Source organism: Bufo bufo, chromosome 1 (genome assembly GCF_905171765.1).
Source record: "Bufo bufo chromosome 1, aBufBuf1.1, whole genome shotgun sequence".
In the NCBI taxonomy this organism is placed as follows: domain Eukaryota; kingdom Metazoa; phylum Chordata; class Amphibia; order Anura; family Bufonidae; genus Bufo; species Bufo bufo.
Genome location: NC_053389.1, coordinates 138,765,398 through 138,791,672, shown reverse-complemented (window position 1 = coordinate 138,791,672; position 26,275 = coordinate 138,765,398). Strand labels below are relative to the sequence as shown.

The 26,275-nt window shown below is 46.6% G+C and overlaps 1 protein-coding gene across 1 annotated transcript in view; it reads right to left on the bottom strand.

Annotated features, from left to right (window-relative positions):
- WRAP73 (WD repeat containing, antisense to TP73) overlaps nucleotides 1-26,275 on the bottom strand; it is a 77,247-nt gene that overhangs the window by 3,497 nt on the left and 47,475 nt on the right. Inside the window, exons 4-10 of the mRNA XM_040429975.1 lie at nucleotides 21,637-21,740; nucleotides 8,103-8,189; nucleotides 7,842-7,976; nucleotides 7,666-7,743; nucleotides 6,358-6,463; nucleotides 3,393-3,518; nucleotides 2,853-3,044 (exon numbers count right to left, since the gene is read on the bottom strand). Coding sequence (XP_040285909.1) covers nucleotides 2,853-3,044; nucleotides 3,393-3,518; nucleotides 6,358-6,463; nucleotides 7,666-7,743; nucleotides 7,842-7,976; nucleotides 8,103-8,189; nucleotides 21,637-21,740 — 828 coding nt within the window. The remainder of the gene's footprint in view (nucleotides 1-2,852; nucleotides 3,045-3,392; nucleotides 3,519-6,357; nucleotides 6,464-7,665; nucleotides 7,744-7,841; nucleotides 7,977-8,102; nucleotides 8,190-21,636; nucleotides 21,741-26,275) is intronic.

The window sequence follows — 26,275 nt, the reverse complement described above, 5'->3', positions numbered from 1 at the left end:
CTTTCCAAAATGGGGTCACTCGTGGGGTAGTTATACTGCCCTGGCATTCTAGGGGCCCTAATGTGTGGTAAGTAGGTAAATGACCTGTGAAATCCGAAAGGTGCTCTTTGGAATGTGGGCCCCTTTGCCCACCTAGGCTAAAAAAAAGTGTCACACATGTGGTATCGCCGTATTCAGGAGAAGTTGGGCAATGTGTTTTGGGGTGTCTTTTTACATATACTCATGTTGGGTGAGAGAAATATCTCGGCAAAGACATTTGGATCCCAGACTTCTTCTCACGCTTTAGGGCCCCTAGAATGCCAGGGCAGTATAAATACCCCACATGTGACCCCATTTTGGAAAGAAGACACCCCAAGGTATTCAATGAGGGGCATGGCGAGTTCATAGAATTTTTTTTTTTTTGGCACAAGTTAGCGGAAATTGTTTTTTTTTTTTTTTTTTTCCTCACAAAGTTTCCCTTTCCGCTAACTTGGGACAAAAATGTCAATCTTTCATGGACTCAATATGCCCCTCACGGAATACCTTGGGGTGTCTTCTTTCCGAAATGGGGTCACATGTGGGCATTCTAGGGGCCCTAAAGCGTGAGAAGAAGTCTGGAATATAAAGGTCTAAAAAATTTTACGCATTTGGATTCCGTGAGGGGTATGGCGAGTTCATGTGAGATTTTATTTTTTGACACAAGTTAGTGGAATATGAGACTTTGTAAGAAAAAATAATAATAATTTCCGCTATCTTGGGCCAAAAAAATGTCTGAATGGAGCCTTACAGGGGGGTGATCAATGACAGGGGGGGTGATCAGGGAGTCTATATGGGGTGATCACCCCCCTGTCATTGATCACCCCCCTATAAGGCTCCATTCAGATGTCCGTATGTGTTTTGCGGATCCGATCCATGTATCAGTGGATCCGTAAAAATCATACGGACATCTGAATGCAGCCTTACAGGGGGGTGATCAATGACAGGGGGGTGATCAATGACAGGGGGTGATCAGGGAGTCTATATGGGGTGATCACCCCCTGTCATTGATCACCCCCCTGTAAGGCTCCATTCAGACGTCCGTATGTGTTTTGCGGATCCGATCCATGTATCAGTGGATCCGTAAAAATCATACGGACGTCTGAATGGAGCCTTACAAGGGGGTGATCAATGACAGGGGGGTGATCAGGGAGTCTATATGGGGTGATCACCCCCCTGTAAGGCTCCATTCAGACGCCTGTATGTGTTTTGCGGATCCGATCCATGTATCAGTGGATCCGTAAAAATCATACGGACGTCTGAATGGAGCCTTACAGGGGGGTGATCAATGACAGGGGGGTGATCAATGACAGGGGGGTGATCAGGGAGTCTATATGGGGTGATCACCCCCGTCATTGATCACCCCCCTTTAAGGCTGCATTCAGATGTCCGTATGCGTTTTGCGGATCCGATCCATGTATCAGTGGATCCGTAAAAATCATACGGACATCTGAATGCAGCCTTACAGGGGGGTGATCAGGGAGTCTATATGGGGTGATCACCCCCGTCATTGATCACCCCCCTGTAAGGCTGCATTCAGATGTCCGTATGCGTTTTGCGGATCCGATCCATGTATCAGTGGATCCGTAAAAATCATACGGACGTCTGAATGGAGCCTTACAGGGGGGTGATCAATGACAGGGGGGTGATCAGGGAGTCTATATGGGGTGATCACCCCCGTCATTGATCACCCCCCTTTAAGGCTGCATTCAGATGTCCGTATGCGTTTTGCGGATCCGATCCATGTATCAGTGGATCCGTAAAAATCATACGGACATCTGAATGCAGCCTTACAGGGGGGTGATCAGGGAGTCTATATGGGGTGATCACCCCCGTCATTGATCACCCCCCTGTAAGGCTGCATTCAGATGTCCGTATGCGTTTTGTGGATCCGATCCATGTATCAGTGGATCCGTAAAAATCATACGGACGTCTGAATGGAGCCTTACAGGGGGGTGATCAATGACAGGGGGGTGATCAGGGAGTCTATATGGGGTGATCAGGGGTTAATAAGGGGTTAATAAGTGACAGGGGGGGGGGTGTAGCGTAGTGTGGTGCTTCTTATTACTGAGCTACCTGTGTCCTCTGGTGGTCGATCCAAACAAAAGGCACCACCAGAGGACCAGGTAGCAGGTATATTAGACGCTGTTATCAAAACAGCGTCTAATATACCTGTTAGGGGTTAAAAAAAAAATCGCATCTCCAGCCTGCCAGCGAACGATCGCTGCTGGCAGGCTGGAGATCCACTCGCTTACCTACCGATCCTGTGAACGCGTGCGCCTGTGTGCGCGCGTTCACAGGAAATCTCGCGTCTCGCGAGATGACGCACGGATGCGTCCAGGAGGAATGAATCAACCACCTTCCGGACGCATCCGTGCGTTAGGCGGTCGGGAGGTGGTTAAAGGCAAATGTATTGGGGGTAATAGGTTAGCTGGGAAGTCCACTGGTGACAAGCAATATGGCTGCCATTACAGCTCTCACTAGCCTTTTCAAACATTACCAAAGAATAACTTCCATACCTGTCTATTTATGAAGTGATATCGTTTTTGGAAAACTAGGTTAGTAATGGTAGCCATATTGGTTGCCAGCCGGCTTTCCCAGAAAGAAATAACCCAAAGAGATGGATGGTAAGGCTTCCTAACACATTTATTTCTCAGCAGGACGTACTGGCTATAAACATCGTGTAGCTTCCATGCTGTGAGCCAGATACAAGATATGGGTGAAGCCAGTCTAGGACTCAGTGTTTGGATTGTGGGCAGACAGACCTGGTGGCTCATTTCTGTAATGGACACCGCCAGCACTGAGGGTCATCTGTGTTTACAAGGAGGGTTACTCACCTTCCACGGGGACCTGGACAGAGACGCAGCCGGTCGGAGACCACAAATACACTTTTCTATTTCCAGTGCAAATGGCGAGTCTTGGCTGGACTGGGTCCCAATGAAAAGAACGGACAGGTGACGTCTGCTCCAGCACCACTGACAACCTCATCTTCTGAATGTCCCAAATCCACACACAACACGGCATGTTATCTAGGAGACATCAATCACCACAAAATATATTTGATGATTTATTACATTTAGAGAGGATTAGGGCATATTGAAATCAGAGAGAAGCCACCTTCTGCGCACTTCCATTAACCAGAGTAGATAGCGCCTAAGAGATGTCCCCACTATGCTTGGCCATGCATGGTTTTTTTTTCCATTCATGTGAATGTGTGAAATGTAGGAACTAGACCCCGCAGATCTCACTGGGGAAGAGTGCAGCTAAGTATTACAGAGGGGTTGACGTGTGGAGACAAAACCCTTTCCAGATGTGACAGCCACAGGAATACTTTATCATTTTCAAAGCTATAAACAGGCAAAGATAAACCTTTGTACCATTTTTGGTGGCCAGGTATCGATTATCAGGACTGAAGGCCAGCATCCCAATCCCAAGTTCCGGATTTGCACGGTCAGTGTCTGGTTTAATGGTACGTAATGTCACCGGCACCTCTACAAGCTCATCTGTGGAGAGAGTCAATGACAATGATATTACTCAGCTGTCAGAGAAATATTCCTGCCTCTTTATATTGAACAGTCTGCTAAAATATCGATGACAGCAGTCCAGCACCCAATTTTCTCCACCATACACTTAATGACATATTCCGCAGGAGGTAACTGTTGTCAGGCTTCTGTCCTCACTTCCCTAACGTAAAGAGGATGGACATATTCTGGTTACTGATGACCAATGTGTAGGCAGGATGACTACATGGCACTTACTAATATAGTCTTTGGGGACATTTGTTAAACTGAAATATGCCCATATTAAGCGTATTTCAGGCGCAGATGGCAGCACAATGGTTAGTTGTGCTGCTATCTGTGACTTCTCCCCGATCACGCCAGGTCTAAAATTGCGGGCGTGGCACGGTCGGGGAAGGGGACAGTCTTGCCGGCCCATCTCATTCATCATTTTCTATACCTCTTTCAGGCATAGAAAATTGTCTAAATGTAAGACAGCAAGGAAACAGTCTTACATTTAGACTGGTGCTGGATGTGCTGAAGTTATGTAGAGGCCACCTATGGGGCTTTATTAAGACCAGCATCTAAAACGCCGATCTTAAGAAACGAGCCTCTTTGTTGCTATTTTGTGCCATTTGCTAGGTTTCATAAGCAGTGTCCTCTTGTTGGGCAAATTGTAACATACATTATATTACTTATCCTGTACTGAACCCGAGTCACTTGTGTATTATACTCCACAGCTGCACTCACTATTCTGCTGGTGGAGTCACTGTGTACATACATTACTTATCCTCTAATGATCCTGTGTTACATGCTGTATTATACTGCAGAGCTGCACTCACTATTCTGCTGGTGGAGTCAATGTGTACATACATTACATTACTTATCCTGTGTTACATGCTGTATTATACTGCAGAGCTGCACCCACTATTCTGCTGGTTGTTATCGGAAACCCTTGATAGGCTTGACACCTGACACACCCCTAACAGCTTAGTTGAGTTTCTATACTACAAGGATAAGTTGAAAGGGGGATGGCCCACGAAAAAACAAAAAATTATTATCTCCTACCTATCCAAAGGAAAGGTGATAAACACATGATCAGTGGGCGGCACAACCACTGAGACCCCAAGTGTTCATGAGAACACGGATCATGTGTCTCCTGTTTGAATTAAGCGGTGGTCACATAAGCACACTACTGCTCCATTTAACACTGATGAGACTGACAGAAAGCCAGATGAATGATAGGTGATAAATGTATTTCAAGGCCAACCACTTTTTTTTTTTTTTTTAATAAAAGTATTGTTTGCTCTCGTTAAGTTAAATAAACACTTCAAATCGTTTTGTTTCTATCGCTACTGCGCAGAATATAAATCTCCATGATGGCAGCAAACAAATCTTTGCAGTCTCAGACTTTCCTCGAGTTCCTTAGCCAATAGAACAGGACTGCAGGATCAAATGACTCCAGTTATAAAAAGGACAGAGAATATTAAATTGACAGTTATTGCGAAGTTGCCTCATTTTTCATTGTATATCCAATGAGAGAAGTAAAATACCATATTTTTCGCTCCATAAGATGCATTATCCCATAAGACACATCTAGGATATAGGGGAAAATAAGAAAAAAATATATATTTCATCACACTTCGGCTCAAACCACTATTCCTTAGCAGACCTCAGATCAGACACCAAAAATCACACCCCCAAGCTCCATGAGACCTCAGATCAGACCCCCCAAGATCCTTCAGACCTCAGATCAGACCACCTAGATCCAACAGAAGTTAGATCAGACATAAAACAATATATTAACTTACCTCTCCTGCTCTGGACAGCGCTGCCACAGTACAGATCAGGCAGCCTCTCGTACACTCACCGCTCCCTGGTCTTCTTCCGGCCTGTGCTGCACTGTGACTTCACGTCGCACAGCATCATATCATAGTGTGCGCCTACATGCACTACGCCCCGACATTGTGGGCAGAACATGTGCAGCGTAGTGCCTGATAGAAGGCCAGGGAGCGGCGAGTCTAGTGTGCCAGGACGGATCCGATTGGCTCAGTTTCATCAGACGGACACCAAAACGCTCCAGGCAGCGTTTTGGTGTCAGTCTCCAAAGCAGAATGGAGACTGAACGGAGGCAAACTGATGCATTCTGAGCGGATCAGTTTCCATTCAGAATGCATTAGAATGCAAACTGATCCGTTTTGGACCGCGTGTGAGAGCCCTGAACGGATCTCACAAACGGAAAGCCAAAACGAGAGTGTGAAAGTAGTCTTAGTATTCGCTCCATAAGATGCATTGTCATTTTCCCCACTTTTGGGGTGAAAAAAGTGCATCCTATGGAGCAAAAAAATTTGCAGCAATTTGTGGCAGTGGAGATATCTTAAGTTACTAGATGAATGTACATTGTCTGTTGTAAAGATGACAATTCCCAGAATGCAAATCACCAGGGCAAAGTTGTACAATTAGCGGCGAGTAGGACATTTGAATGCAGCTCTGAAGTATCATACAGGATGTAACTCGGGATCAATATAAGATAAGCTATGTACACAGTAATTTCCAATAACAACCAGCAGAATATTGAGTGCAGCTACTGTATGCAGTATAATACAGGATGTAACACAGGATCATTACAGGATAAGTAAAGTAATGTATGTACACTGAGTCCGCCAGCAGAATAGTGAGTGCAGCTCTGGAGTATACTACAGGATGTAACGTAGGATCAGTAAAAGATAATGTAATATAACTGCAAAGTGATTCAACTTTTTTAAATGTATATGTAAACTGTAAAATGGAGATAAGAGGAGAATAGGGGGGTTGGGGGAGACTGCACAACCTGGACACCACTTACATTTACTGTGAACAGTAAACAAACTATTGGGGGTCCCTCGTGGAGGAGGGAAGGTGAGCTGACTTGGTTCAATACTTTGGCATTTATCCACTTCTTGGTAAACTACCTAAAAGAAAAATGAAAAATGATAAAGTATTAGTTAAATATACATATTGCTATCTGTAAATTTGCCTTTACTGATTTGGAGTGACAGTCTTGTTTTCTTCTCCACTGATGCATAAAGCTACATTGAGAAATCTGTTCCCTATTGAAATCCACACCTGCAGAATTTCAGGTCACTGAGATTTTAGCAGCACAACAGTGCCATCTCAGTGTCATGTGTGCAGCCCTAGCCTCAGGGCTAAGGTCATATGTTGGACACTTGGGTGGAGAAGGGCAACCAGCAGAAGTTTGAAAGCTGCTATGGATGTGAATAGAGGAAACAACGTGTACGGTCAAGAAAAAAAAAAGTAACCAAAAATTTGCAACATTTTAGGTTAATGTAAATCATTAAATATTGATGAATATCCCTTTAACTCCCAACTTAGGCTACTTTCACACTTGCATTCGGAGCGGATCCGTCTGGTGTCTGCACAGACGGATCCTCTCCTATAATGCAAACGATTGTATCCGTTATATTTCAGAAAAAAAATCTAAGTCTAAAAGTTAGTCAGACGGATCCGTCCTGACTTTGCATTGAAAGTCAATGGGGGACGGATCCGTTTGAAATTGAGCCATATTGTGTCAACTTCAAACGGATCCGTCCCCATTGACTTACATTGTAAGTCTGGACGGATCCGTTTGCCTCCGCACGGCCAGGCCGCCTGCTGAGCGGAACGGAGGCAAAACTGAGCCATACTGATGCATTCTGAGCGGATACGCATTCACTCAGAATGCATTGGGGCTGTACGGATCAGTTCGGGGCCGCTTGTGAGAGCCTTCAAACGGAACTCACAAGCGGAACCCCGAACGCAAGTGTGAAAGTAGCCTAAGTTGCATGCATCACATATGCCTTGAATATTCTACCACATCCGCAGAACGGTCACATGGAAGACAGCTATAGGTGTCTTTCTAGCTTTTCTGAAACTACAAGCCCCAGCATGCCACAGGTTGACCAAGGATTGCTGAGAGTATTAGTTTCTAACTTGCTGGATGGCCATAGGTTGTAGAGAACTATTATAGCCCAAGATGTTCCTATGTAAACATATGCGCGTCACTAATCTGACATCTCTTATGTTTCCAGAGCACAGATTGCTGTAATGAAGATCTTCCCATTTCCCATAAGTGCCAGGGAAGATGCTGTGTCGCCCTCGGCATTAGGATGCTTACGGTCTTTGGGTTGGAGATAGTAGCTGGATGCGCCAGTTCTTTGATTGGTTTCCATGTCACGTGGTTGAGGATTCGAACCTAATAAAGATGAACAAATTGACACTTACTGATTATATATATACACATACACACACACACACTTGTAAACTACAGGCCTGTTATGTCCACGTGCACACCTTCTCATCATAGCTTCCGACAACCAGAAACTGGCTGCTGGGACTCCAGGCGACTGATTTGATCCCCAGTGACCACTCGTAGGCAGAGTAACTTGACAGCAAGCGTCCGTCTAACGAATATAGTAATACTTTGTACTGACAGAGAAGAATTAAGTCATTATTAGATGGTATATGCTTAGATTCTACAGACATGGCACTAAACATATTCACAGACCAGTAGATTAGGGGATTGGACAGTTATTCATGATAAGGTCACCGTACCTCCAGGCAAGTGTCCCATACAGCCAGCACGCAGCCATTTGGAGCCCAGTCGATACCAGTCAAGTCCTGGGTGTCAGTCTCAAAATGCTGCATTGAAACAAAGCCAAAGTTAAAACCTATAATCATAAAACAGCCATGCAGAACACTACATTGTAGTCAGTAAACGCCCAGTCAATGGCCCTATGACACTGCCTCTTGTGCACAAGAATAGATTTCTATAATACTGCCTCCAATGTACAAGAATATACCTACTATAATACTGCCCCTATGTACAAGAATACAACTACTATAATACTGCCTCCTACGTACAAGAATACAACTACTATAATACTGCCTCCTACGTACAAGAATACAACTACTATAATACTGCCTCCTACGTACAAGAATACAACTACTATAATACTGCCTCCTACGTACAAGAATACAACTACTATAATACTGCCTCCTACGTACAAGAATACAACTACTATAATACTGCCCCTATGTACAAGAATACAACTACTATAATACTGCCTCCTACGTACAAGAATACAACTACTATAATACTGCCTCCTACTTACAAGAATATAACTACTATAATACTGCCCCTATGTACAAGAATATAACTACTATAATACTGCCCCTATGTACAAGAATATAACTTTAATACTGCCCCTATGTACAAGAATATAACTACTATGGGGCGGAGCCTGGCTGCAGACCGAGCCGGACGCATGTAGGAGAGCTCTCCTCCTCACCATCCTGCAATCTGGCTAAAATACCGGTCTAAAAGCATAAAGAATGGGCAAAATCGGCAGGAGCCTACCTAAAGAGAAGACTGACACTGGCAAGCCAGGTTGCAGTGTCTCCAATATGGAGAAATTCCTCAACAAGAAACCATCAGCGGCCGCGCCGGCCGTTCCCATGATGGCGCCGCCGGAACAAGAAGAATGGGGTAGAGAGTCGGAGGGGGGTGAAGAGGCCACTGCAGACCAAGCAGCAGGACCCACGCCGCAGAGCATGGCCCCGATCTCCAGACAATTTCTGCAGCAAGCGTTATCAGCGCTCACCCCGGTCATACAAGACCTTCAAGAAATTAAAGCCGATGTGAAACATATTGGCGCGAGAGTGGAAACGCTGGAGTGCAACCAGGCGGCCATTACGGACTACATCAGAGCCGCGAGTGATAACACCATGGCCATAGCGGCCTCTCTCGATACGGCCTATGCGCTTATTGAGGATCAAGAGAATCGAAACCGGAGGAAAAACCTCCGTATTCGCGGCCTTCCTGAAAACACCCTACATGAGAGCTTACCAGAGGCTGCTAGAGCCGTTTTCTCACAACTCCTGGGGGCTCCCAGAGCGGTCGAGATACATATAGAGCGCATCCACAGAGCGCTAAGGCCGAAGCCGAAAGAGAAAGAAAACCCCAGGGACGTGGTGTGCGGTCTCCTGAGATATGTAGACACCGCTGCCCTGATGCAAGCTGCCAGAAGCAAGAAAGAAATAATGCATGAGGGGGCCAAAATCTCCATTTACCAAGATCTGGCAACTTCCACTCTCAATAAAAGAAGAGCACTGCGGCCCCTCACAGATCACCTTACGCCATCACCAGGTGCCATACAAGTGGCTGTTCCCCTTTGGCCTTACATTTGCAGTAGGAGGAAAACGCTGCATCATTCGCCTAACGGCGAACCTACAGGCGGGCATGGGAGCTGCTACAAACAGAACTGCTAGACATACCGTCATGGCTGCCTTCAGCCGACATTGGATCCCAGCTTCCAGAGGCCTCAAAATGGATTAAAGCACCGCCGAGGAAGCGGAATTCGCACAGATCCAGGGACACTTGAAGCTCCGGCGCAATAGCCGATTTGATAGCTGTGTCCTAGACCAGCGGTCCCCAACCGCCGGGCCGCGGAAGATTGTTAGCCGGGCCGCGGCGATCAGGGCAGTCTTTAACTCTGTACTAATGAAGCGCTTCCATTATGGAAGCGCTTCATTAGTACAGAAGGACCAGGGAGCGGTGAAGGATCTGTACTCACCGCTTCCTGGTCCTCGGCTCGGCTATCGGCTGTGCACAGCGTGAGGTCGCTCTGTGACCTCACGCTGTGCGCCGCTATACACAGCCAGCCGACAGCAGAATGAAGAGGATCGCGATGGTGACCAGGAGCAGGAGAGGTAAGTGTTTATTATTTTATTTGATTTGCACTGATGGCTGACATGGGGGGGCTTATGGGCTGGCTGACATGGGGGGGCTTATGGGCTGGCTGACATGGGGGGGCTTATGGGCTGGCTGACATGGGGGGGGCTTATGGGCTGGCTGACATGGGGGGGGCTTATGGGCTGGCTGACATGGGGGGGGCTTATGGGCTGGCTGACATGGGGGGCCTTATGGGCTGGCTGACATGGGGGGGCTTATGGGCTGGCTGACATGGGGGGGCTTATGGGCTGGCTGACATGGGGGGGGCTTATGGGCTGGCTGACATGGGGGGGGGCTTATGGGCTGGCTGACATGGGGGGGGGCTTATGGGCTGGCTGACATGGGGGGGGCTTATGGGCTGGCTGACATGGGGGGGGCTTATGGGCTGGCTGACATGGGGGGGGCTTATGGGCTGGCTGACACGGGGGGGCTTATGGGCTGGCTGACATGGGGGGGCTTATGGGCTGGCTGACATGGGGGGCTTATGGGCTGGCTGACATGGGGGGCTTATGGGCTGGCTGACATGGGGGGCTTATGGGCTGGCTGACATGGGGGGCTTATGGGCTGGCTGACATGGGGGGCTTATGGGCTGGCTGACATGGGGGGCTTATGGGCTGGCTGACATGGGGGGGCTTATGGGCTGGCTGACATGGGGGGGTTATGGGGGCTTATGGCTGACATGGAGGAGCTAATAGGGGCTTATGGCTGACATGAAGGGCTAATGGGGGCTTATGGCTGACATGAGGGGCTAATGGGGGCTTATGGCTGACATGAGGGGCTAATGGGGGCTTATGGTTGACATGAAGGGCTAATGGGGGGCTTATGGCTGACATGAAGGGCTAATGGGGGGCTTATGGCTGACATGAAGGGCTAATGGGGGGCTTATGGCTGACATGAGGGGCTAATGGGGGCTTATGGCTGACATGAAGGGCTAATGGGGGGCTTATGGCTGACATGAGGGGCTAATGGGGGCTTATGGCTGACATGAAGGGCTAATGGGGGGCTTATGGCTGACATGAAGGGCTAATGGGGGCTTATGGCTGACATGAGGGGCTAATGGGGGCTTATGGCTGACATGAGGGGCTAATGGGGGCTTATGGCTGACATGAGGGGCTAATGGGGGCTTATGGCTGACATGAGGGGCTAATGGGGGCTTATGGCTGACATGAAGGGCTAATGGGGGCTTATGGCTGACATGAGGGGCTAATGGCTGACATGAAGGGCTAATGGGGGATTATGGCTGACATGAGGGGCTAATGGGGGATTATGGCTGACATGAGGGGCTAATGGGGGGCTTATGGCTGACATGAAGGGCTAATGGGGGATTATGGCTGACATGAGGGGCTAATGGGGGGCTTATGGCTGACATGAAGGGCTAATGGGGGCTTATGGCTGACATGAAGGGCTAATGGGGGCTTATGGGTGACATGAAGGGCTAATGGGGGGCTTATGGCTGACATGAAGGGCTAATGGGGGGCTTATGGCTGACATGAAGGGCTAATGGGGGCTTATGGCTGACATGAGGGGCTAATGGGGGCTTATGGCTGACATGAAGGGCTAATGGGGGGCTTATGGCTGACATGAAGGGCTAATGGGGGCTTATGGCTGACATGAGGGGCTAATGGGGGCTTATGGCTGACATGAGGGGCTAATGGGGGCTTATGGCTGACATGAGGGGCTAATGGGGGCTTATGGCTGACATGAAGGGCTAATGGGGGCTTATGGCTGACATGAGGGGCTAATGGGGGCTTATGGCTGACATGAGGGGCTAATGGCTGACATGAAGGGCTAATGGGGGATTATGGCTGACATGAGGGGCTAATGGGGGGCTTATGGCTGACATGAAGGGCTAATGGGGGCTTATGGCTGACATGAAGGGCTAATGGGGGCTTATGGCTGACATGAAGGGCTAATGGGGGCTTATGGCTGACATGAAGGGCTAATGGGGGCTTATGGCTGACATGAAGGGCTAATGGGGGCTTATGGCTGACATGAAGGGCTAATGGGGGCTTATGGCTGACATGAAGGGCTAATGGGGGCTTATGGCTGACATGAAGGGCTAATGGGGGCTTATGGCTGACATGAAGGGCTAATGGGGGCTTATGGCTGACATGAAGGGCTAATGGGGGCTTATGGCTGACATGAAGGGCTAATGGGGGCTTATGGCTGACATGAAGGGCTAATGGGGGCTTATGGCTGACATGAGGGGCTAATGGGGGCTTATGGCTGACATGAGGGGCTAATGGGGGCTTATGGCTGACATGAGGGGCTAATGGGGGGCTTATGGCTGACATGGGGGGCTTATGGCTGACATGAGGGGCTAATGGGGGGCTTATGGCTGACATGAGGGGCTAATGGGGGGCTTATGGCTGACATGAGGGGCTAATGGGGGGCTTATGGCTGACATGAGGGGCTAATGGGGGGCTTATGGCTGACATTGGGGGGGGTTTATGGCTGACATTGGGGGGGGGTGTATGGCTGACATTGGGGGCTGATAGATGGCTAAAGGTTTGGTGGTTGATCTGAGCCATTGGGGGTCTAATCTGAGGTCTGATTAACATTGGGGGTCTGACCTGAGGTGTAATGAAAAATATTTTTTTCTTATTGTTCTCCTCTAAAACCTAGGTGCATCTTATAGGGCGAAAAATACGGTACAGTGCAGCAGAGACCAGTGCAGCAGAGACCATAGTCAGTTTATATAGTCATTATATAGCGCGTGAATGCGCGTGAATCAGTCGGTCCCGCCCACCCCATAAGCCCCGCCCCAGAACTCCGCCCCCCCACCCCCAACCGGTCCCTGGGAAAATTGTCTTGCATGAAACCGGTCCTTGGTGCAAAAAAGGTTGGGGACCACTGTCCTAGACGACATCTTTGCCAGATAACACTGGCCAGAGACTCACCCGGCTTTTCCTGTTACACGCAGAGTTCGCAAGTATTATTGTCCACAATTTTGTTCATATAGTCCCCATTCTTTTTCTTAGCTAGCTAGGCAGATATTCTGCCAAGTTATAGTTCTCTCTCCTTACTAGTTAGACCAGATATAGCACATAACCAATATTGCGCCAGTACCGCAGGTGGCGCTAATGGATCACCATCTTGATACTGTGGTTTCATTCTGACCCCCACCTACATACCAGGATTACTCTAGCGCAGACCTGTGCCTTCCTAGATGGCCTCTCATGCCTGCTTTGCCGCATCTAATTGACCTGCTGCGGCGTTGCTGGCATGGGTGTCATTGTCTTGTATTAATTGTCATGTTGACAAATGTCATGGTTGTAATATCACTTGTTTGTTCCTTATTTACGGTCGATGAGGTTTGCTGGTGCCCTATTGCTTCCAAGTCTATTTCACATAATCTATGTCGTCCACAATTAAATGTACCACGTTTAATGTGAGGGGTTTTAACACCCCGCAGAAGCGCTCTCAGGTCATCCGTCTGCTGAAGAAAGCTAACACTGATGTATGCTTTTTTCAGGAACTACATTTCAGAGAGGCGAATATTCCTAAGATCCAAAACCCGTATTTTCAGCATTGGTTTTTTAGTGCCTTTAAGAAAGCAAAAAGGGGGTGGGCATAGCATTCTCCAAAAAGGTGCCTTTTACCTTGACCTCTGAGCAGACGGACCCTGAGGGCCGCTTCATATTTGTGAAAGGCCTCATAGGAACCCAAAAGATCACCCTTGCTAGCTTATACAGCCCCAATAGAGGCCAAAAACTGTGGGTTAAGAATACCCTCCATAAACTAGAGTTGTTTGCAGAGGGAATCAGACTGATAGGAGGAGATCTCAATGTCACGCTGAATCCCCTTGTCGACGCCTCAGTCTGCACTAGGCTGTATCAATAGGTACCTTTCAGACATGCACTTGCTTGACGTCTCGAGATTGGTACATCCAGACAGACACGACTTTACCTTCTTCTCAGCCCCACATAATACACACAAAAGACTAGACTACATCTTCCTTTCTAGCAATGCTGTTGACATGATAGATACTGCTGACATAAGCCCCATAACCGTCTCAGACCACGCCCCAGTTTCTGGTGTTCTACGATTTTCTACCTTACCGGCCCCATTTAGGCAATGGCGCTTGAATGAGACATTGCTTGATAGACAATCAGATACCATGACCTTAGACCAGAAATTGAAGCATTTCTTCTCAGAGAATTCTACACCAGGAATGCCTCTCACGACCCTCTGGGAAACGCACAAAATAGTCCTGCGGGGTGAGCTGATAGCCTTGGGAAGTGGGGTCAAAAAAGAAAAACAACAGGTCCTCCATGATCTCCTAGTTCGAATCGCAGATAGGGAGGCAGTTCATAAGCACTCTAAAGCGGCAAAGGTTCAGGCAGAACTAGCCCAATTGAGATCCCAACTAAAAGATCATTTAAATATCCAAAACGCAAAAGCGTACCAATATGTCCAATTTAGACACTACTCCCATGGAGATAAAAGGTTCTAAGCTAATGTCCTCTCTCATTAATCAAAGAAAAGAGTCCATGTTTATCCCAAGTATCAAATCTAGTCAGGGCGACACTACATAAAACGGCTGACATAGCGGCTGAGTTTCAAAAATTTTACAAACAAGTTTGGACAAGTTTCTTAGCAGCTTAAACTTACCCCAAATCACACCCCAAGGAGACAGACACTCTGTTGTCGCCATTCACAGAGACAGAGATAAAAAAAATATTAGCTTCCATGCCCATGGGCAAAAGCCCAGGTCCTGATGGCTTCCCAGTAGGCGACTATAAAAAATTCTCAGAAACCCTGACGCCTCATCTTGTAGCTTGGTGCAATGCACTACTCACTGGCGAGCATTTCCATAAACAATCATTAGAGGCCACTATCACCATTCTTCCCAAACCAGGGAAAGATCCAACCCTCTGTGGCAGCTACAGGCCAATATCGCTACTTAACGTTGACATCAAGATCTGGGCTAAACTACTTGCGACACGCCTAAGCCTTTTACTTCCTAAAATTATTCACCCAGACCAGTCAGGTTTTGTTCCAGGGAGGGAGGGAAACCACAATTCTTGCAGGATAGTGACAGCAATACAGTGGGCCAGAAGGAATCGTCTCCCGCTGACCTTTCTCAGTGTGGATGCGGAGAAGGCCTTTGACCGGGTAAACTGGGACTTTATGAAAAAGACATTACTTAAGTTTGGTATTCCAGTGAGATTCCAGGAGGCAGTCATGACGCTATATAAAGACCCAAGTGCTAGAATCAGGGTCAATGGCACCTTATCCCCATCTTTCCCTGTTCGCAATGGGACGCGTCAGGGCTGCCCTCTGTCTCCTGCCTTGTACATCTTGGTTATGGAAACCCTCCTTCAAGCTATCAGGGACCATGCGAACATACGTGGAGTGAGAGCAGACAATGATGCCATTGAATATATTAACAAGGCATAAGCAGATGACCTACTGATCATGGTCTCTAACCCGGTCAAGGCCTTCCCGCATCTTCTAACACTGTTTGAGCAGTACGGCAGAGTACCAAATTATAAGATGAACTACTCTAAGTCAGAGGCCTTAAATGTCACAGCTCCCCCAAGTTCCATTGCTGTGCTTAAAACAACCACTCCATTTCAATGGCAGTCCTCCCATGTCTCATACTTGGGAGTTAAAATCCCTGCCTTCCCAGAAAAACTATTTCAACTTAATTATATTCCTCTGTTAGCTGAAGTCCAACAACAACTTCAGTCTCTACGCCTTCCCTCTACTACATGGATGGGCAGGAAAAATATCTTGAAAGCATTTGTGCTCCCTAAGATTATGTAGGTCTTTCAGATGCTACCAATATCCCTACCCAACTCCTACTTCACGAAATTGCGTAGACTCTTCACAACATACTTATTGGGGGAAGGGGGGGGGGGGGGGGGGGGGGAAGGCTAGGGTATCTCACCAAGGGCTGACCCTGGGGCGTGGTCACGGAGGCATAGCATTGCCAGACGTGCAAAAGTATTACAAAGCCATACACCTGAGGAGATGGCTACAACTTCATTCTCCTTGCCATCACACATTCGGCACAGAACTTGAACTCCTGCAGCTCACTCAGCTGCAAAAAGCAGCTTTATGGGGTCTAACGAACTCATCACTCCACTCACATGTCTTATTAAAAGGCACCAGCCTAGTCATCAAGCAGCTTAATAAGGAGAATGGGCTTCTACAGAATCCTTCAAGAGAAATGACAGCAGATCTCATCCCGAACTCAATCAGACCCCAGGGAACACAGGTCTCCCAGATTTGGAACAGATTGAGAATCTTTTCAACAGCTGACTTCATGGAAAAAGTTTAAGGTGTCTTACCAGAACAACACCCTCTCAGCTTGGCCTGGGACACATTTAACTTCTTAGATTTAATATCACTAAGAGCAGCGGGGAAGATATTAGTTTCTCAAAACACACTTGCCTCAGCCCCGACTTGGTTTGAAAAGATGATGACTCCCCCCACACCCCAACGTCGGCTAATATCTACTATTTACCTGGCTTTGAATTCACCACAAACCCGCACAACTCCACAGTACATCAGAACCTGGGCAACTGATATGAATGTCACCTTCTCAGAGACGGATATCCTCCGTATGCATGCACATTGACATGGCTTCTCCCGCTGTGTGAAAATACAGGAACACTCATAAAGTGCTCACGCAATGGTATCTTACACGTAAACAACTATTCCTCAGCGGACTGAGTGAGAATGACAGGTGTTGGAGATGTGAGGGGGAGAGAGGCACATTACTCCACATTTTCTGGACATGCCCTAAAATAAGACCGTACTGGGAGGATGTCTCACTGACCATTAACAGAATACTGAACATTAACCTGACACTGTCCCCAAAGATGGTTCTCTTATGGCTTCCCACAAAAGAAATGTCGCCATCAAAGAACAATCTAGCAACACATTTGTTGCAGACCGCCCGCTTGCTCATCCCTCAGAAGTGGCTGAGCAAGGAACCCCCTACTATATCTCAATGGTTAGCCAAACTCGATTATGTACATCGCATGGAAGAATTGGCTGGTTGGGAACTTAGGGCACACGAAAAACATAGGAAATTATGGGCCCCATGGATCGCCTACAGACACTCGACTACTACCTAACTACCTCAATAAGGTCCCACCAGACGGATTGCACTAGGATCGTCCCCTTGAAGAGACTGACATAGCTGATAGTGACAAGACACACTAACATTACATCTCTGGGAACTTCTCAGGGCTACACTTAGGGTCCATTCACACGTCCGTTTTTTCTTTCCTGATCTGTTCCGTTTTTTGCGGAACAGATCTGGACCCATTCATTTTCAATGAGTCCTGGAAAAAAAAAAATCGGACAGCACAATGTGTGCTGTCAGTTTCCGTTGTTACGTTCCGCATGTCCGTTTAAATATAAAACATGTCCTATTCTTTTCCGCAAAATTCGGATCCTGGTACAATACAAAGTCAATGGATCCGCAAAAAACGGAAGACATTCGGATGTCATTACGTATGTCATCCGTTTTATGCGGATTCCGTTCCTGGAAATTACATTTAAATTTTATTTTTATTTATTTTATATTTTTTTTAAAGAAATCCAAACAACTTTATTTGCTTATTGAAATTTATACATGTTTCCGTTTTTTGCGGATCCGCAAAAAACGGATGACATATGGAAACATTTTCAGGAACAACGGAACCCGCAAAAAAACGGACCGAAAATCGGGATATAGAAAAATACTGACGTGTGAATGTAGCCTTAACCAGCTTATCGATCGTGATAGTCCAGTTCTAAGGACACCCCCCCCACACCCTTTTTTCTTCTTTCCTAACTATTGTTCATTGTTAATTGTCAATTTGTTAGAGAAAAGATGAGAACTGCACTGAAGGGTGTGAGTAATACACAAACCTGCGCAACATCCCAAACCAAGAATCATACGCTGCTTCAGACTTAATAGGCCTTATCCCACCTTAACAGGTCAGATGCCAAAGAAATTCAATGTAATTTACATCACAAGTCCCCCCCCCAGAACGACATACACTAGCTGTATGTTATACACCACCCCATTATGTGCTGACTGTACATTTACTTGAATTGCATGTGGTAAATCATTTTCTGTAATCCATACATAAGTATGTTTAACATTCAATGTATAATTTTGTACCTATCTTATATTGGATGTCAAGGCTTTTGTATGTTTTTCTACTTTGCTGTACAATAAAGAGAATTGACAAAGAATACACCTACTATAATACTGCCTCCTACCTACTATAATACTGCCTCCCACGTACAAGAATACACCTACTATAATACTGCCCCCTATGTACAAGAATACAACTGCTATAATACTGCCCCCTATGTACAAGAATACAACTACTATAATACTGCCCCCTATGTACAAGAATACAACTACTATAATACTGCCCCCTATGTACAAGAATACAACTGCTATAATACTGCCCCCTATGTACAAGAATACAACTACTATAATACTGCCCCCTATGTACAAGAATATAACTAATATAATACTGCCCCCTATGTACAAGAATACAACTACTATAATATTGCCCCTATGCACAAGAATACAACTACTATAATATTGCCCCCTATGCACAAGAATACAACTACTATAATATTGCCCCCTATGCACAAGAATACAACTACTATAATACTGCCCCCTATGTACAAGAATATAACTACTATAATACTGCCACCTATGTACAAGAATATAACTACTATAATACTGCCTCCTATGTACAAGAACATACCTACTATAATACTGCCCCCTATGTACAAGAATACAGCTACTATAATGCTGCCTCCTATGTACAGGAATATATTACTACTATAATACTGCTCCCTATAAGAATATTTATATCGATGGGTGTGAAATTATAACTGCTATTATGTTAGTTACTGCTAAAACTGGCAGCTGCAGTGTAATTAATAGAGGAGCAAATTAAAAGTGTTTTCCTATAAGGAGGCAACAAATGCAAAAACGCATACACAAGTAGTAGCAGTCCTCCATAATAAAACAAATATCCGATTGTCAGCGTCTGTCAAAGCAGGACATCGTTCATTTCTGTGTGAAACGAAACCCTGAAGTGTCGGGAGAGCAATCACAACGTCCTAACTACATGTTGTGACAGCTGGAAGAGGAGATGTGCCCACTGTGTCCTCAGCAGTCCTCGCAGCCAGTAAGAGGAACGTGGAGCTACTGGAAGATACGGGAACATGGGCCGCAGACCTCAGAAAAGCCGATGTTATGATGACACACACCACTGCGCCACCGCTTATTAAATCTTTTTATTTCTTCGCTGTTTATAGAGATCAACATATTCGCTTCCACCGGTCCTTGTACCTTTACAATCTGACTCCTTATCACACCACACTGGGGCAGGTTAATGGGGTTGTCTGGAAATGTGAAAGGTTTCTCTAAAAGTAGGGAATAAGATATATACAAAAAAAATAAAAAAATTATATATATATATATATATATATATATATATATATATATATATATTTTTATATATATATTTATATTTCCCTATTAAATTCCATGCCGCTCCAGCCACCCCCAAAGTCTTTGTTGACTTTGCTGCCCATCCCCATACACTCACACGACCTCTGCAGCCAATCAATAGCCTCAGTGGTCTCCTGCCATACAGGCTAGCCTCACCACTTGGGTCACAAGCATTTAGGGCACGTTATCACTGCAGCAACCTAAACAGGGGGTTTAACGGGTGAGAATTTATTTTTATTTTTTATTATTATTATTTTAACATATTATCTGCTATAAGACTAAAGTTCTAAAACCCCAGACAAGCCCTTTACCATGTCGTAAGTATGTGAAGAAACCAGGGGAGCAGGGCACAGCAGCAGAGCAGAATGTTAGCATTTCAATATTGTGTGTGTCTATGACATATCGCCGTATCCTCCATAAACTTCTGGGGGCGGAGCAGGCAAGGAGCGGTGTAACCCTGCCTCCTGCCGACACGGTTGACAGTTCCTCCCACTTCCCACCGCCGCTCTATCTTTTTACAGAAATGAGCTGAATATCACAATCATTACAATGACTAGGCTTCTGCTTTGATAACGGCTATATAAAAGGAACTGGGTTACCCCCTTTTTGGGGATGCACTTAATGGCCTGCAGGTGTCGCTGTGGTCAATCCACAGAAAACAGATAAAAAAAGCATTTGATTTATGATAGGTTATTTTAAATAAAGCCTAATAACAGGAAATAATTGGGCATCCAGTGGGTGCATTAGAGACTGGGGTACTGTAAATATAGGGGGGAAGCTGGGATTTTATGTGAGCAGCTTCATGTCTGTGGAGCTGGTCACATAATCCCTCGCAGCCAGAGAATGGTTTGATCATATAGAGTGCTCTTCCCATGACCCCTGTTCCCTTGGAAAATGTAAGAAAATTATGGGGGGGGAAGGGGGGGTGAATGAAAATAAAAAATCCTACTTGAATCCTTACAAAGGTTGTCTCACTTCAGCAAATGGCACTTATTATGCAGACAAAGTTAATACAAGGCACTAATGTATTGTTATTATCCATATTGCCTCCTTTGCCGGCTTGATTCATTTTTCCATCACATAATACACTGCTCGTTTCCATGGTTACGACCACCCTGTAATCCAGGAGTGGTGGTCATGCTTGCACACTATAGGAAAAAGCACCAGCCGCTTTGGTGGCCGGGACCGTGGGAGCTCACGTGGGCTGGTGTTTTTTCCTATAGTATGCAAGCACGACCACAGGCTGCTGGATTACAGGGTGGTCGTAACCATGGAAAATAGTGTATAATGTGATGGAAAAATGAATCAAGCCAGTAAAGGATGCAATATGGACAATCACAATACATTAGTAAGTGCCTTGTATTAACTTTCTCTACATGATAAATGCCATTTACTGAAGTGAAACAACCCCTTTAATTCCTCTTCTGCCAAGCGTGAGATATCGCTGTATAAACAGTGTCTGGTAATGCTGGGTGGCATTCAGTATGGCAGCTGTATTGAATGGCACCCAGCAACAGATGTGCCTTGAACGAGCCCAATCAATGGACGATCTGAGCCGTCACTTTAACGGGTCTATACGACATAGGCTTGGAGCCGTCCCTTTACAATGCAGCAGTGACCGGCCGTATGACCGCAGCTGCCTCACCCCGCATCCATGCAGTGACTCTTCATAATGGCCCCGTACGATGAATGTGTGCGGGCGGATGGAAATTATGCTGCTATGTTTAGACACCTTGCCGACTGCCAGGGAAGAATCCAGGAAAGTCCCCTGAAAGCAGCATAGTAAATTCTACAAACTAAGTACCAAAGATACGTAGGTATTAAATGAACAGACGGGTGCGCAGCATGTGGACGCAGGCATTTCTCACCCTTAGAAGGCGCCAGTCATTGCACACAAATATGCTAATATAATCTTTGCAGTCCCGTCTTTCTGCCAGAGCCATGTGCCGCCCATCGCCGGTGAAGGCTATCCCTGTGGGAACAGATCGTGGTTACCAATGTGCTCTTTATTATGTGCCGTCAATATGGTCAAAGTTGGAACATACAAAATATGCAAAGTTGTCAGTAAATGCGCCATGATATGTACTGGTCATGATGGGCAGTGCGGAGTTAACCCTGGAGCCCAATGAGGATCTCACATTTACTTATCTTGGGCATCGTCCCAAAACTCCTGGTACTGTGGCATCAGCAGAACGATGGGGACTTACTGCTCCTTCCCTTGGTAATCGGCGCAGTAATGTCTACATGAGGCTGGTTATGCCTGGTACTGACATTTAACCACGTTCAGTCCAAGTCACTTAAAAGGGATTGTGCTAAATAACAAAAATTTAAAAAAAAGTATCCACCATCCAAAGGATAGCAGATTGGACACTGACAACCAGACCCTACCACTGGAGCCCCATCCAATCACAAGAACAGGGGTCATGGGTCTCCCAGAAGGAATGCAAACAAAGTTGAGCATGCACGTTGCTGATCCATTCGTCTGTATAGGACTGCTGGACATACAGCACAGCATGCACCTGCTGATCCATTCGTCTGTATAGGACTGCTGGACATACAGCACAGCATGCACCTTGCTGATCCATTCGTCTGTATAGGACTGCTGGACATACAGCACAGCATGCACCTTGCTGATCCATTCGTCTGTATAGGACTGCTGGACATACAGCACAGCATGCACCTGCTGATCCATTCGTCTGTATAGGACTGCTGGACATACAGCACAGCATGCACCTTGCTGATCCATTTGTCTGTATAGGACTGCTGGACATACAGCACAGCATGCACCTACTGATCCATTTGTCTGTATAGGACTGCTGGACATACAGCACAGCATGCACCTGCTGATCCATTCGTCTGTATAGGACTGCTGGACATACAGCACAGCATGCACCTTGCTGATCCATTCGTCTGTATAGGACTGCTGGACATACAGCACAGCATGCACCTTGCTGATCCATTCGTCTGTATAGGACTGCTGGACATACAGCACAGCATGCACCTGCTGATCCATTCGTCTGTATAGGACTGCTGGACATACAGCACAGCATGCACCTTGCTGATCCATTCGTCTGTATAGGACTGCTGGACATACAGCACAGCATGCACCTGCTGATCCATTCGTCTGTATAGGACTGCTGGACATACAGCACAGCATGCACCTTGCTGATCCATTCGTCTGTATAAGACTGCTGGACATACAGCACAGCATGCACCTTGCTGATCCATTCGTCTGTATAGGACTGCTGGACATACAGCACAGCATGCACCTTGCTGATCCATTCGTCTGTATAGGACTGCTGGACATACAGCACAGCATGAACCTACTGATCCATTTGTCTGTATAGGACTGCTGGACATACAGCACAGCATGCACCTTGCTGATCCATTCGTCTGTATAGGACTGCTGGACATACAGCACAGCATGCACCTGCTGATCCATTCGTCTGTATAGGACTGCTGGACATACAGCACAGCATGCACCTGCTGATCCATTCGTCTGTATAGGACTGCTGGACATACAACACAGCATGCACCTGCTGATCCATTCATCTGTATAGCACTGCTGGACATACAGCACAGCATGAACCTGCTGATCCATTCGTCTGTATAGGACTGCTGGACATACAGCACAGCATGCACCTGCTGATCCATTCGTCTGTATAGGACTGCTGGACATACAGCACAGCATGCACCTGCTGATCCATTCGTCTGTATAGGACTGCTGGACATACAGCACAGCATGCACCTGCTGATCCATTCGTCTGTATAGGACTGCTGGACATACAGCACAGCATGCACCTTGCTGATCCATTCGTCTGTATAGGACTGCTGGACATACAGCACAGCATGCACCTTGCTGATCCATTCGTCTGTATAGGACTGCTGGACATACAGCACAGCATGCACCTGCTGATCCATTCGTCTGTATAGGACTGCTGGACATACAGCACAGCATGCACCTTGCTGATCCATTCGTCTGTATAGGACTGCTGGACATACAGCACAGCATGCACCTGCTGATCCATTCGTCTGTATAGGACTGCTGGACATACAGCACAGCATGCACCTTGCTGATCCATTCGTCTGTATAAGACTGCTGGACATACAGCACAGCATGCACCTACTGATCCATTTGTCTGTATAGGACTGCTGGACATACAGCACAGCATGCACCTTGCTGATCCATTCGTCTGTATAGGACTGCTGGACATACAGCACAGCATGAACCTACTGATCCATTTGTCTGTATAGGACTGCTGGACATACAGCACAGCATGCACCTTGCTGATCCATTCGTCTGTATAGGACTGCTGGACATACAGCACAGCATGCACCTGCTGATCCATTCGTCTGTATAGGACTGCTGGACATACAGCACAGCATGCACCTGCTGATCCATTCGTCTGTATAGGACTGCTGGACATACAACACAGCATGCACCTGCTGATCCATTCATCTGTATAGCACTGCTGGACATACAGCACAGCATGAACCTGCTGATCCATTCGTCTGTATAGGACTGCTGGACATACAGCACAGCATGCACCTGCTGATCCATTCGTCTGTATAGGACTGCTGGACATACAGCACAGCATGCACCTGCTGATCCATTCGTCTGTATAGGACTGCTGGACATACAGCACAGCATGCACCTGCTGATCCATTCATCTGTATAGGACTGCTGGACATACAGCACAGCACTCAGAGATGAATGGAGCAGCCGTGGACATGCCTGACCTCTTCTGCATTCATATTGGAAGACACTGGACCCCTGTTCTCGTGATCGTGGGGATCCCAGAAGGACCCTCACCGATCAGACTGTTCAGATAGGGGATCGGTTTAAAAGTGCATACAACTATTTAAGGGTACGTCCACACAGGATACAATTTGTGGTGGAAAAAATCTGCTGCAAAATCTTCATGAGTTCAGTGCAGATTTCTTACCAATTTATGCTGTGGATTTGCCACAGGTTTTACCCTGTCCATTGCAAAGGGTGAAATCTGCGGTGGAAAGCCACAGAATAAACAGACATGCTGCAAGATTAAAATTCGCATGACAGGTCAATTTACACGGATGAGATTTTCTACAATATTATACGTATTATGCAGCTGATTTGCAGCCCGCAGAATCTGTAGCATCTCCATCCTGGTTGGACGTACAGTAAAAGGGCTGAGCCACAGTACCAGGCGCAGTCACAGTCATGGGCATGTTGCTGTGCCCCAATGAAGGGGCCTTGGTTTTCTAGGAAGCCTCGATGCCCTGATGGCTCAGACTGTCCACTCATCCAATTTACTGCATGTCGAGCCCAGCGCCAAGAAGTGGAGAACAGAGGGAGCAGTGGATCAGTAAGTAATCATTTCTTTTTAACCCCTCCTGACCCCTTCTTTCCCTATATAAACACCTTTCAAAAGGAACCCCCTTTAATTCTTTGCCATTTTCAAAAGTTCTGCTTGCTGGAAATAGTTTCAGATTCTGAAAACTTTTCGGGGCCAACGACACAGGCGACAACCTCTCTATTGCAGTACGTCCTGCGGTTGTGCCCGTTCATCAAGATCATGACGTGGTTTCAGAATCTGAATGTAAACAAGCATGTTCCCATTCACTGACAGCAAGAAAGATCCTGAAAATGCCGAGAAGGTGATACAGAGTTGGAGATTTATCATGTCCCTGCGGCAGAAAAGTGCCAGAAAAAGTCGTAAACTGTGTTTGCAAGTTTTTTAACGTCACATGCAAGTTTCTCGCAAGTCCTGGCAGCCATGGTAAAGTGTAGTGGGGAGTGGGGGAGCAGTATACTTACCGCTCGTGCGGCTCCCCGGGCGCTCCAGAGTGACGTCAGGGCCAGTGGCGTAACTACCGGGGAAGCAGCTGCCAAGGGGGCCCGGCGTCAGCAGCGTGTGTGACAGTTTATTTTCAAGTTCTATCGATGTCTTAACTGTTCAGGCCCCCTTCACAGCAGCTGACCAGGCCCCCTCGCTAATGTGCTCTAATCTTTCTTGTCTCCTAAAGTCTTCTGATGTGTCTGGGATTCGAACCCACAACCTCCAAAGTCTAAGTGTATCAGAGGCAAAGCATTAACCCTTACAACCATAAAGGCTGCATTACAACTGACTGAAAAAAAATGAGACTTTTACTGTTATAGCTGGCTAAGTGTACATCTATACACATGACAGCTGCCCCAACACACCCAGCACTGCTATATCTCTATATAAAAGCAATCCCAGCACACTCAGCTCTGCTATATCTCTATATATGAGCAGCTGTCATGTGTATAGATGTACACTTAGCCAGCTATAACAGTAGAAGTCTAAAAATTTTTCAGTCAGTAGCAAGGTGTCTCCTATGGTCTAGTGGTTAGATGCTTTGCCTCTGATACAGAAGGTCGTGGGTTCGAATCCCAGCAGAAACCTTTTCTGAAATATAAGCACTGACTCCATATATGGACATACAGGGCGGGACACAGGAAGAGGCTGCATCGCATCGCTGACATGGAGGTAAGTAGAAGTG